General features: G+C 38.7%; 1 protein-coding gene across 4 annotated transcripts in view; it reads right to left on the bottom strand.

The window, feature by feature from the left end:
• Positions 1-12,500, bottom strand: part of LOC106869432 (CAP-Gly domain-containing linker protein 4) — a 99,205-nt gene that overhangs the window by 15,468 nt on the left and 71,237 nt on the right. For 2 of the 4 annotated variants that reach the window (XM_052974760.2, XM_014915174.3), the window contains exons 3-8: positions 7,619-7,874; positions 6,564-6,707; positions 5,803-6,002; positions 5,234-5,369; positions 4,101-4,244; positions 1,812-1,829 (exon numbers count right to left, since the gene is read on the bottom strand). In XM_052974760.2, coding sequence (XP_052830720.1) covers positions 1,812-1,829; positions 4,101-4,244; positions 5,234-5,369; positions 5,803-6,002; positions 6,564-6,707; positions 7,619-7,874 — 898 coding nt within the window. The remainder of the gene's footprint in view (positions 1-1,811; positions 1,830-4,100; positions 4,245-5,233; positions 5,370-5,802; positions 6,003-6,563; positions 6,708-7,618; positions 7,875-12,500) is intronic. The other 2 variants (XM_089366393.1, XM_014915176.3) reach the window with 1 other exon arrangement.

The following is a 12,500-nucleotide window of genomic DNA, read 5'->3' as shown; positions in this document are numbered from 1 at the left end:
TCACACCATGCACAAGACAGCAGCCATGCACTCTGGACAAGATCTGTAGCAGCAGTTGGTCAGAAAATGGGTCAGCTTCATTGAGATGATGGTGACGATGACAATGATGATGATGATGATGATGATGACGACGGTGATGATGATGATGGTGATGATGATGATGGTAGTGATAATGACAATGATGATGATGAGGGTAGTAATAGTGATATGATGGTTACCATTTAATCCCAGGACTGCCTGCTCTGGCTAAGCAAACCAATAATCAAAGACATTCCAGCCGTGACCATCCTATCTTTTTATTTGGGCACAGTGCACCCCAGACTACATTGTCCAATATGTCACACTTTCAAAGATGTTCAGTATAATAAGGAGACTTGGCTGCTATTTCTAGCAGATCAAGCAACTATGTAAAAGTTCCCTTAGTTTTGGTTCAATGTAGTGGTGGTGGCCATGGTAAGAATAGCAGCATTGATGGTGAAAGTGTGTTCGTAATGAGGGAGGTGAGAGATAGGAAAATGATGTTAAAGGTGGGAACGATGGTTGTAAGGATGGTTGTGATGGTGATGCCAATTAGGATGGCATTAATTATGGCAGAGAAGAGGAGGAGGATGTTGAGAATGATAATGGTGATGATGATGATAATGATGATGATAACAATGGTGATGATGATGGTACTTGAGGAAAATAATTTGTCAAATCCTTACAAATTGATCAGATTCCTCAACACCTTATTCCTATCATTCAAACAATTCCGAAATTCACAGACCCAAAATCCAGGCCATTTCAACGCCATAGATTAAACTGGCAGAATCGGTGGCACATTGAGCGAAATGCTTGGCGGTATTTTGTCCGTCCTTACGTTCTGAGTTCAAATTCCATCAAGGTCGACTTTGTCGGTCATCTTTTCGGGGGTCGATAAATTAGGCACCATTTGAACACTAGGGTCAATGTAATCGACTCAAACCTGCTTCCCCACGAATTGCTGGCCTTGTGCCAAAATCTGAAGCCAATATTCTCCCTTAGCTCTACTGATCCAGAATATATCCATTAGTGAAGGAAGTGTTTCACATGGAGATGAAGCGAAAAATAATGATATTGCTTACTTTTGGGAAAAGGGGGTGAGTGGGGAGGGGGTAAAGAGGGTGTTGGTGGCTTTTGTTTGTTTGTTTGTTGTTGTTGTTGTAGTTTAGCCCCAGGTCAGCCGTGATGAAGCAGGATCACTAATGGTAAAAATGATTATGATTTAAGGGGTGTTTAGTTGCTACTTCTAGCAGAAGGACCAGCCACATAAGGACTCAGAGTCTCCTTGGAGATGTGGGGAAACTAGAGGAGAATAACACAGAAAAAAAAAAACAAAGGTTCACAGCAGATTGTGAAGAAATGGTCAGAGAGAAAGAAAAAAAAAAACGGAAACAAAAAAAATAAACAAACCAAACTAAAAAATAAAAGAACAAAAAACTTTTTCAGTTCCAAAAAACAAAAAAAAAACAACGAAAAACAAAACCATTCAACAAACAGAAAAACAAAACAGAATGCTCAGCTGGGTAACATACATATATATATATATATATATATATATATATATATATACATATATATATATATATATATATATATACACACACACACATCTATATATACACATACATGTGTGTGTATTTATATATGTATATATATATATATATATATATATATATATATATATATATATATATATATATACACACACACATGTATATGTATATGCATGTATGTATATTGGTGGGGCAAGAGTGTTTCTGTTATTGTTTCATTGTTAACCAAACACGTACCTGGCACTCGCAAGAAATCTGCAGAAAAACAAGAGACTCCGATGTAAATAATTGGATAAGTACACCTAGTCATCAACATCATGTGTGTGTGTGTATGTGTGTGTGTGTGTGTGTGTGTATCGATGAGTTTGTAGATATGTATACCGCAACATATATACACAAACTTATAACACTTCCTACACGTTATACAACTAAATACACACACAGGAAAATGCATGCACGCACACATACACACACGAGAGACTTAACAAATGAAAGAAAGTAGTACTCAATACATCTGAATGGAGTTGTATGTATTTTTAATAACAGCTTCACTCAGCTCCACATGACTTGAAGATTCTTGTGCATGTAGGACACATTTACCCTATCAAATGTTTGGACAGCTGTCTCCAAACATCTGACAAGGTGGCCACATCCTACATGATCACAAATCTTTAAGTAACGTGGAACTGAATCAAACTGTTATTAAATATATACACATATGTACATAAAGACATAGACACACAAACATGTACATGTCCACATGTTTAAAAAACCCATGAATATAAAATACACTTGGTTTACACATAATGTTGATTGATAAAGTCAGCTACGATCAGTATTGTAAGGTCTAGCTTTAGGAAAAGGGACCCAGTGAACACTTTAAAATAGGGGACCAAACACACTCCCCGAGCTCAGACAATGGAAGCAAGAAGAGAAATCCAGCTATATCGCCCCTGCCCCCAACCACTTTGCTCCCTAATCTTTGGGGCTACATGTTGACAGTGCTGTCTTTTACCCATGCACACTCACTCACAACTGATTTGCTTAGAAGCACAAATAACAAGAGACACCAAAAGCCAGAATAAAAGCAACAATAACAACAACAACAATGATGACAGCATTAGAAACATATCTTTCAGACATCACATGTAGTTTGTTTCAAACTTCACAGATTAGCAACGGAGTTTGCAGTTTGCAGTTTGTGGAATGCTCAACCACCTGTACATTAATTAAATGGACAGGTACTTCAGCTAAATAACCATCATCAAAACCAACAAGGCATACATGTACCCATATAATAATACAAATATAACAGTAAGTATTAAAGTGGTACCAATATTGTAGTGACTATTCAGTGGTACCCAGAGACAGAGTTACACATTGGCAACAAAATATTTTGTTACTACAGTGGTACCACCAGCTGAGGACTAAATCAGTCATAGCATACAGACAACAGGGGTAACTGTTAGAACATGGGTATATTTTATATATTCTTGCCATTGTGCATAAAGTGGGGAAGCTGGCAGAACTGTTGGAGTATCAGAAAAATACCTTCTGGTGTTTCTTGTGGTTCTTTATGTTCTGGGTTCAAATCCCACCAAGATTAACTTTACCTTTTGGGGGGTTGATAGAATAAAGTACCAGTCATGTAGTGGGGTTGATGGTATCAACTAAATTTCTCTCATCAAAATTTATGGCCTTGTGTCAAAATCAGTAATAAAATTTGAACTTATGTACAGACAATCAATGGTCTAACATATTAGCAGCTAATGTGTATTTGTTTGAAACAAATGGAGGAAATGATGAAAGGAACAACAAAAGAAGTACCGTAATTATTTGCATACAACATGTGATCATGTGGTTTCTACAATGTTGACTTTACAGCAGTCACACTTTTATGGCTTACACCAGTAAAAGTTCAAAAAGTCATGTTCAAATTTGCATTTTGTTTCATTTAGAATGAATGAACAGTTTAATCAATGTAATTTATATAGCAATTCTAATAAATCTGGCTAATCTTTTCCTATACATCATAATACTAAAGAAGAGCCAGTGCATATTATACACGAAGGTGATTTTCTCAAAGATTTTATTGCCCGCTAATTGCAGGTACACATTATACCTGAGTGCATATTATACACAAATAGATACAGTAAGAAGAAAATTCACACTATGAAGAAAATATACATCTTAGATATATTTCCACATAACGATATACAGACAGACACACAGACAGGTGCAATTTAATAAGTGATTTTTGTTATTTGTTCTTGAACTAAATAACCAAATATAGGCTGATTGGTTTGTTTGTGTTGATGTTTAGGTCAGGCCCCACCTGAACCAGCATACCTATGGTTAAAGACATATTTAAGACTACATTATCTGTGTCCTTTTGTTTGTTTTAAAGAGGTATATTTCATTGCTATTTCTAACAGATGTAATGACCCCATTTAGGTTTCCTCATCGATTCATTAACATGCAGATGTGTGTGTGTGTGTGTGTGAGAGAGAGAGACTAAGAGCTTACCTGTGTCGACTTTTGCTGAAATATGAGATATGTCGACAGAAAGTGGACGTGGCGTTTTCAAGGGACTGCTGGTACAGCCGCTCGTGGACACTCGGACTGGTGAAGAGCCAAGTTTGGCAATCTTACTGACTGGAGCGAAGACTCCTGTAAGAAGACAGAAGAAGTGAGGGTCACTATAATGATGGTGGTGGTGAGAGAATAGACGATTAATGAAATATGATATTGATGTATATAGATATGGGGCCATGGGGAGGGGAAATGAGGGAGAGAATGACAAGGAGACAAAGAACAAGGGGGTTATGGTTAATCAACCCTTTACCTGTCCAAAGCATTTTCATAAGTTTGCCCTAAACATCCTTGTTTGTTTGCAGACTTTCAGTTTGTTAAACCCCTGTTTCATACGTTCTGGATAATATAAAGCTTTCCGTTCATAAGTCTCAAGTTATACTCGTGGTTGGGAAAAATCCGGGATTATATATCATACATGATGCATGGACACCCGGGAAACGAGTCTTGTGTAAAGGGTTAAAAGGAAAGGGCCATGCTGTTGATATTTGTTGGTCTTCTGAGATTGTTGTGATTGATAAGGTTCATCGATAGGTTTGTGTTTGTTCTGTAAGGGATGTGTAAAGATAAGTAAAGAGATTTAGTGGGATTAAGGTTCAGTTTGAGTAATTATGAGGTGGTCAGCTGGTACAGCATAAACAAGGAGGAGGGCGTTCGATGGGGTTTGGAGGGCAAGCATTGATATTAATGTTATTGCTCTGATAGAGCAACCTTACAAGCAAAAGGGTTTTGAATATGGCCATCCTGTCTTTTTGGAATTATCAGACTACATCGTCTTAATAGATGCCTTCCTTTACTTTTGATCATAAGGTGTGATCTGACTGAGGTTTGGCTTCTCTTTCTAGCAGACCTAATAAGATAGTGGTGCAAAGGGGCATGATGATGCAGATGAGAGCTAGGTTAGTGGTATAAAATAAAGGAGTAGAAGAGGGAGAGGACGAGGATGTAAGAGATTAATGAGCGATAGAGCTGAGAGAAAGAGAAGCCATTGCAAGTGGAGAAGAAGAGAGACAAGATGAGGATGTAAGGTTGAAGTGAAGGAGCCGCACCCTTTGCAGAATACATACCATGATTCGATGCACAGCGAAAATACATGATGCCACCAACGCTACCATCGTTTTTACCGATGGGTTCATCAAGTTCAATACCAGCCCAAATACCAGCAGCAAATTCTGTGGGACCGCAGTACCGAAGAGCACCGCTCTGTTACAATAGATAAATAAATAAATATAAATATAAATATATATAAATGAAAATACATAATGGTTTCTTACATAGGCGCAGGGGCACAAATTTGGAAGGGTGAAGGGGGTTAGTTGTTTACGTTGACCCTAGAATGTCACTGGTACTTTATTTTATTGACTCCCACTCTGTGGGTGACAGGTAAAGTTGAAGTGTGAGTGTAGGTGTGTGTGTGTGTGTGTATGTAGGTGTAGGTATGGGTAAGTGTAGGTGTATATCCACCTGAGAGTGTGTATGTGTGTGCAAAGATGTGTGTATTTATCCATGTGTGTGTGTGTGTGTGTGTGTGTGAATAAAGATATATCTATGCAGACGACAGCTTTAAACAAAAAGATTAAAATAGGAGCAGGTAAAAAGTGTAAGGGTGATGTTGTAGCCCTTATGATAAACCCACCTTAGTACCATTGATCACCACTTTATCTCCCAATCTCAAGCCCATAGCCTGAAGTGTCACTCGGCTCTGAGTTGGGTCAAATATCGGCGAGCAAGTGTTTGGGCTGACTGGACCAGCTTCTGGCATCATCTTGCGAATTTTCGCTGCTAATTTACCCATTTCGGAGTCTTCTGGAAAGTTCTTGGGATCAGGAACACAATCTAGACAGCAATGGAATCAAAAATACAGTCAAAGAATGCAACAAAAAACTCAGTGTAAAAACTGAAGAAGGGGTCATAACCTCAAAATATTGAAATATAAGGTACACTTATTCTCTCTCTCTCTCTCTTCCTCTAACTGCTATGAGGACAAGATCATCAGCATATAGTAGTTCCCAGGGGCTGCTGGTCTTGAATTCTTCTGTTATGGCCTGAAGGACAATGATGGAAAGGAGGGCGCTAAGGACTGAGCCTTGATGAACCCCTACCCATACACCAAATTCTTCACTGTACTTGTGGTTAGATTACAAGGTGGCAAACTGGTGGAATCATTACCACAGTGGATAGAATGCTTCACAGTGCTTCTTCTGTCTTTATATTCTGAGTTCAAATATCGCCAAGGTTTATTTTGCTTTTCGTCCTTTTGGGGGTCAATAAAATAATTACCAATCGAACTCTTGGGGTTGACGTAACCACCTTACCCCTTCTTCAGAAAGGGTTAGCCTTGTGCTAAAATTTGAAACCAACACACATTTATGTATACATGTATTTTTCTATACCCACCAATCGGATATCGTCCTAGGTCGTCCTTCATGTAAGCATTTGCGCCATTCTGCTGCAGCACTTTAACTGCATTATAAGCCACATTGCTGGCAGCAATGTGCAAGGCTGAACCATGGTCAAATTCTGAACACGTGTGGTCAATATCTGGAAATATAAACAACATGGTACTTACATGTTTAACAATGTTGTTGTTTTGACAAGTGTGTGTGTGTGTGGTGATGTGCTAGGCTGTGTGTGATCGAGCGGGGTGCATATGTCAGGCTGTGTATATGTGAGTGTGTATATATGACGCTCTGTGTGTGTGTGTGTGTGCATGCGTGTATAATTATATTCACATATGTAAAGAACATGTTCAGATTTTTACGAATGTTGTTGTAGGAGAAAGGGGGGGGGATCTGCCGGTGTGACTGTGTGTATGTGTAACTATGTGCTTGTGTTTATGTGGCTGGGTGTAAGTTGATGTCACTTGACTACAAGCAAAGGTGGTATGGCTGGTGTGGTGATGGTGGTAGTGGTAATGGTGGTAGTAGTAGTGGTGGTGGTTGTTGTAGGGATGGTGATGGTGGTATTGTGACAATATTAGTTGTAGTGGTAGTAGCAGCAATATTAGTGGTTACTAGCAGGGTGTTGGTGGCGATGTAACAGTAACATTGATGGTAGTGGTGGTGGCAGTGCGCAATCAAACACATACTCACACGCATAAATACAACACAGACATACACACACACACACAACTACTCTCCTTCCACACTCTCACACACATTCACAAAAGCATACCACCACTTCCGCATGCATACACACACACACACACACACACACTTCCCCAATACCACCCCCACATGTGCACACTCTCATACCCACACACACAAAAACACATCACCGCCTCACCTACCTGACACACACACATTCACAAAACCACACCCCACCAACCTGACATACACCTACCTGACACGCACACATGACCACTTCTCCACCCTCCCTCCAACCCCTTTTCTCTTTCCGTGTCTCACCCTCCCCACTGCTTCTCACACACACCAGAGAGGTTCCGTACTTACCAATTGCTTTTGTTGTTTTCAGGAGAATCTTGATGGCTGGTGCAATATCAAAATAAGCAGCATAATGTAAGGCAGTCATGTTGGTCCATCGACACCGGATAAAGGGGTCGGCCCCTTTGTCCAGCAACATTGTCACCACACGACTGGCCATCTCTGCATCACCAACTCCACTAGCACCTGCTTTACTGGCATAATGTAGCAGGGTCATGTCTGTTAAACCATCACGGTCGTTGATGTTGGCTCCTCTTTCGAGTATCTGGAAAATGCAAAGATGGATACATGGATGTTTGCTTGGACACACAGACAGATGGTGAGACATAAGGTCAAACATTACCCCCTCTGTCTTTTGTCTTTTTGTATTATCATTTTTTTTTGGCACTTGTGGCCAATAAAGAAATCCCTTACTTGAACCAAAAAAAAACAACCAACAAACAAACAAACAGACAATGGTTAGTGATAGGAAGAGCATTTGGATGTAAAACAATGCTTTAATGATATACATGTCTAACCCATACTAACACAGAAAAACAGACAAAAAGAGACTACATATATATACATATATAAATATACTTGCACATGCTAACATGAAAAAAACAGACATAGAAAACAAACAATGTATATAAATGAACGTATGTATGTTTAAATATGTGTATACACACACACACACACTCATACATACTCACACATACACACGTGCATATTCACACATGCTCCTATAAGAGGAAAGAAAGAAGAAAGCATTTGGCCATAGTGCATGTACATACAAGAACTAAAAGAAAAAAAAACAGAGAATGAGGAAAGAGAGAGAGAGAGAGGAGAAATTTAATTAAAGAAAGACTGGAGCAAATTCTTAAGGCCAGGTGAGTTATAATTAAACAACAACAACAACAATGACATTGATTAGTAAATAATGAGATATACACAACAGTGTGTGTGTGTGTGTGTGTGGTGTGTTTTAATATCACCACCACATACCATGACCACAGAAAACCACCAAAACGATGCAATACCACCATCACCACTAATAACAACAACGCACACACACACCATCTAACTATACACAACCACCACCACCACCACCACCACCACCTCCGTACACACATCACTACATACACACCCGCCACCACCACCACCACCACCACCGCCGTACACACATCACTACATACACACCCACCACCACCATTCTGACATACACAAGAGAATTTAGTATAAGAAAAATTGTTGCTTAGCAATAAATCCCATTGTGTAAATGACGTCTTAAGTTAGGAAATAATTAAGGACAGCCTCACCACCACCACCACCCACACTAGATCTCTTCTCCCCCCCTCCACATCGCATATATACACACATATACACATACGTATTATACACTGTTCTGCACACAATGAAACAGCCTGACTACTACAACCCCCGAATGCATCTTTCCACCACCCACACACATTACAACACACACACATAAAACATTACTTACATCTCACTACACATGCACACATACAGCCATCATCAAACAAACACACACACACACACACGATATTATACAAAACCGCTTTATATACAACCATTACTAGACACACACACACAACACAAGCATCACAACATGCTATCAGGACACAACAGCATCTACTTTCCAATTTAATGCAATACAACTGACTTAATTACTGAGGAATGTAACGATCTAAGCTGTATATAATGGCTCATGTATGATGTATAGCCTGTATACATCATATATCTGTGCATACACACACACACACACACACACACCAAGAAGGGTTGCTGTTATACACCATTTTGTGATCTTGCACACTTGACAATAATACACAAACTTGTTAAGCTAATTAACTAGTTTCGTTTAAACTATTAAATCTTAACCAGTAAATGACTCACAATGGTCTGAATTGTTTGCTGTGTGAGTAGCCGGTACCCCCCCCCCCCCCCCGTCCCTCACCCTCCACTCATACTCACAGCAATTGTCTTTTTTGAGTGAGAGTGGAGGAGAGAGGAGGACTACCCCCAACTCCCTCCATTCACATATATGTCTGGGGACTTGCTAAAATTAATATATGCAAATATATTCAAAGAGCAGCAGATGTTTGGATCAATAACAAAGTGACAATGTATAATGATAGATCCCTTGTTAATGATATGAGCAATTATATATATATATATATATGGTGATTGTTCCATTTTCACAGATGATTGCTAGCTTGTATAGTGTCCTGCTACACATCTGCATAACTGAGTGCTGCCAACTGGTTAAGTTTGCACATGTTGCCTCTCCTTTATTGCCATGGGACAGAATGACAAATGTGGCCACCACAAAGAGACATCTGTATGTCATTGGATCATAGTGATAAATGCTTGTACAACACGAGTTTGACCCTCTGAGTTTCCATGATTAGCACCTCGTAACAGGACCAAGATGGATCAAACATGTCACCTCAGTCCACTGAGCTGCGAACGTGTACCACAGAACCAGCAGAAAGCAGTGTAGTTTTGCTGTTTAGCCCCAGGTCAGGCTTGTTCAAGCAGACATATGATCAATGCTGTCCATCCACGACCATCCTGTCTTTTTCTACATCAACAACTCACAGTCCATTGTATACTTGGTTGTGCACTTCACAAGTTCTTTTCAGAACCACATTGTTTCTGTGTTCAATCTCGCTACACAGCAATTTTGGCAAGTGTCTTCTAGCTCACAGTCATAAGATCACGAGTTCGATTCCTGGCAGTGCATTGTGTCCTTGAGCAAGACACTTTATCCCACGTTACTCCAGTCCCCTCAGCTGGCAAAGATGAGTAGTACTTGTACTTCAAAGGGGCCAGCCTTGTCACATTCTGTGTCATGCTGAATATCCCTGAGAACTACGTTAAGGGTACACGTGTCTGTGGAGTATTGGGCTTAAATAAAACAAACACCAGCCAAATGCTAAGGCTACGCGGGGGAACATAACTGCTCCCTTCTCTCAAAATTTGAGGCTTTATGCCTAAATTAGAAATCGATATTTTATCAATCTCTTGAGTAATTTTATTAATGCTTATTAGAAATTAAATTATTTTAATTAAGAGAACAGTCACCTCCAGCTATAATATTTTACAATTTAGGAGATTAAAATTCCACCCTCCGCTAAAAATGAGAATAAAATAAAATAAAAATAGAATCAAATAAACATAAGTTGTGTAGGAAAGAGAATTAAAGATTATGGTTAAAATATAAATGGTAGTGCCACATTAATTTGGAACAATTGAACAATGGAAGAATAAATAAACAGATTGTTTGAAGGTCAGGGAGAACTTCTGGTAGAAGAATAACCAACAACAGGGGAATATTTTACAGAAATTATATATATATATATATATATATACACACACACATATATATGTATATACAAACACATAAGCTACCAAAAAAAAAACAACATGAAAATGAAGTAAAAAACCAAACAAGGTGTATTAGTCTGAGGCTCAAATACGTGTCTCTGTGTGTGTGTGTGCGTGTGTGTGTGTGTGTGTGCGTGCGTGTGTGTGTGTGTGTGTGTGTGAAATTTCAAAAATTAAATGAAGTAAAAAAACACCCCCACAAAAAAAACTGAAACATGGAGAGGGTGAAAAGCATATTTGCTTTCAAAATCTTTGTACTACTGCTGCTGCTGCTGATGATGATGATGCTGATGATGATGATGATGATGATGATGATGATTCCTTGAGAATTTTCTATTCAATTGTTCCATTGAACCGAAGCTACCATATTACATAAGTCAAAGCAAACTAGTTTGTTGGTATCATCTTAGTCTCTGTAGTCGCACCCCTCCACCACACTACGCCCCCCCCCCAATCCATAGTCTTTCTGGCTTATATTACTGTGACCTTGAGGCTGTTTAATGAGAACTACACTTACCTACATTAATTTTCTTTTTTTAATTATTAACATTATTTTTTTTGTTTATTGCTTTTCCATCTCAGATATATTTTTCTTCTAAACAAAACTCGATGCCAAATCAAAGATTTTTCTTTCAAATGGGCCAACTATATTCATTTACTCAAGCACAATTTGATCTTAAATATAATGCGCCCTGCTCCAATATTCTTCATACCTACACATCAGAGATATATATATATATATGTATGTTGTAAGCTCATGTTGTTTTGTTTTGTGCTTGGCTGTGAGGTGCCAAACCATCCAACCCATGCCAGCATGGAAAATGGACGTTAAATGATGATGACAATAATGATGCAAAGAGCTTCCTCCCAGTTTCCATCTACCAAATTCACTCACATTGTCTGGCTATGGGACTAGAGTAGAAGACACTTGCCTAAGGTGCTGCACAGTGGGGTTGAACCTGAAACCTGATGGTTCCAAAGTGAACTTCTTATCAAAACTGCTATGCCTGCACCAAGAAAAATGTTTCTACTGCTTGTTTGATTTTTTGGCTTTATCTTAGAATAATCATCAAATGAATAATTAAGAAATTAATAAAACAAAAAAACAAAAAAAAATTCACTATTTTGACAAAACATATTTCACAAGGAATTGGATAAAATTTTGTTTTTATTTACAATCCTAACAAATTGAAATGGAATTTAAATTTTCAAATTGTGCCTGTTTTGGTATTTCTGCATAATTGGAAATTATGAAATTCCAGGATTGTTACACTAAAAACCAAAATTGCTAATTGTGTGCCTGTGTACGTGTGTTTGTGGGTGTGGAGTGGGAGGAGGAGGTAAGTGCATGTTTGTGTATATACGCTTGTATTTTTGTATATGTAGCTGGGAGTGTTTGTGTGCATATGTGCATGCATGCGTACGTGTAATTGCCATATAATCAAAAGAACAACAATACTACAAGGTGCCTTTGTGTTCTGAGTTCAGATCCCTCTCCCCTTGA

The sequence above is a fragment of the Octopus bimaculoides genome, chromosome 19, assembly GCF_046866305.1.
Source record: "Octopus bimaculoides isolate indiv1 chromosome 19, ASM4686630v1, whole genome shotgun sequence".
NCBI lineage: Eukaryota > Metazoa > Mollusca > Cephalopoda > Octopoda > Octopodidae > Octopus > Octopus bimaculoides.
This window is presented reverse-complemented; position numbering and strand designations above follow the sequence as displayed.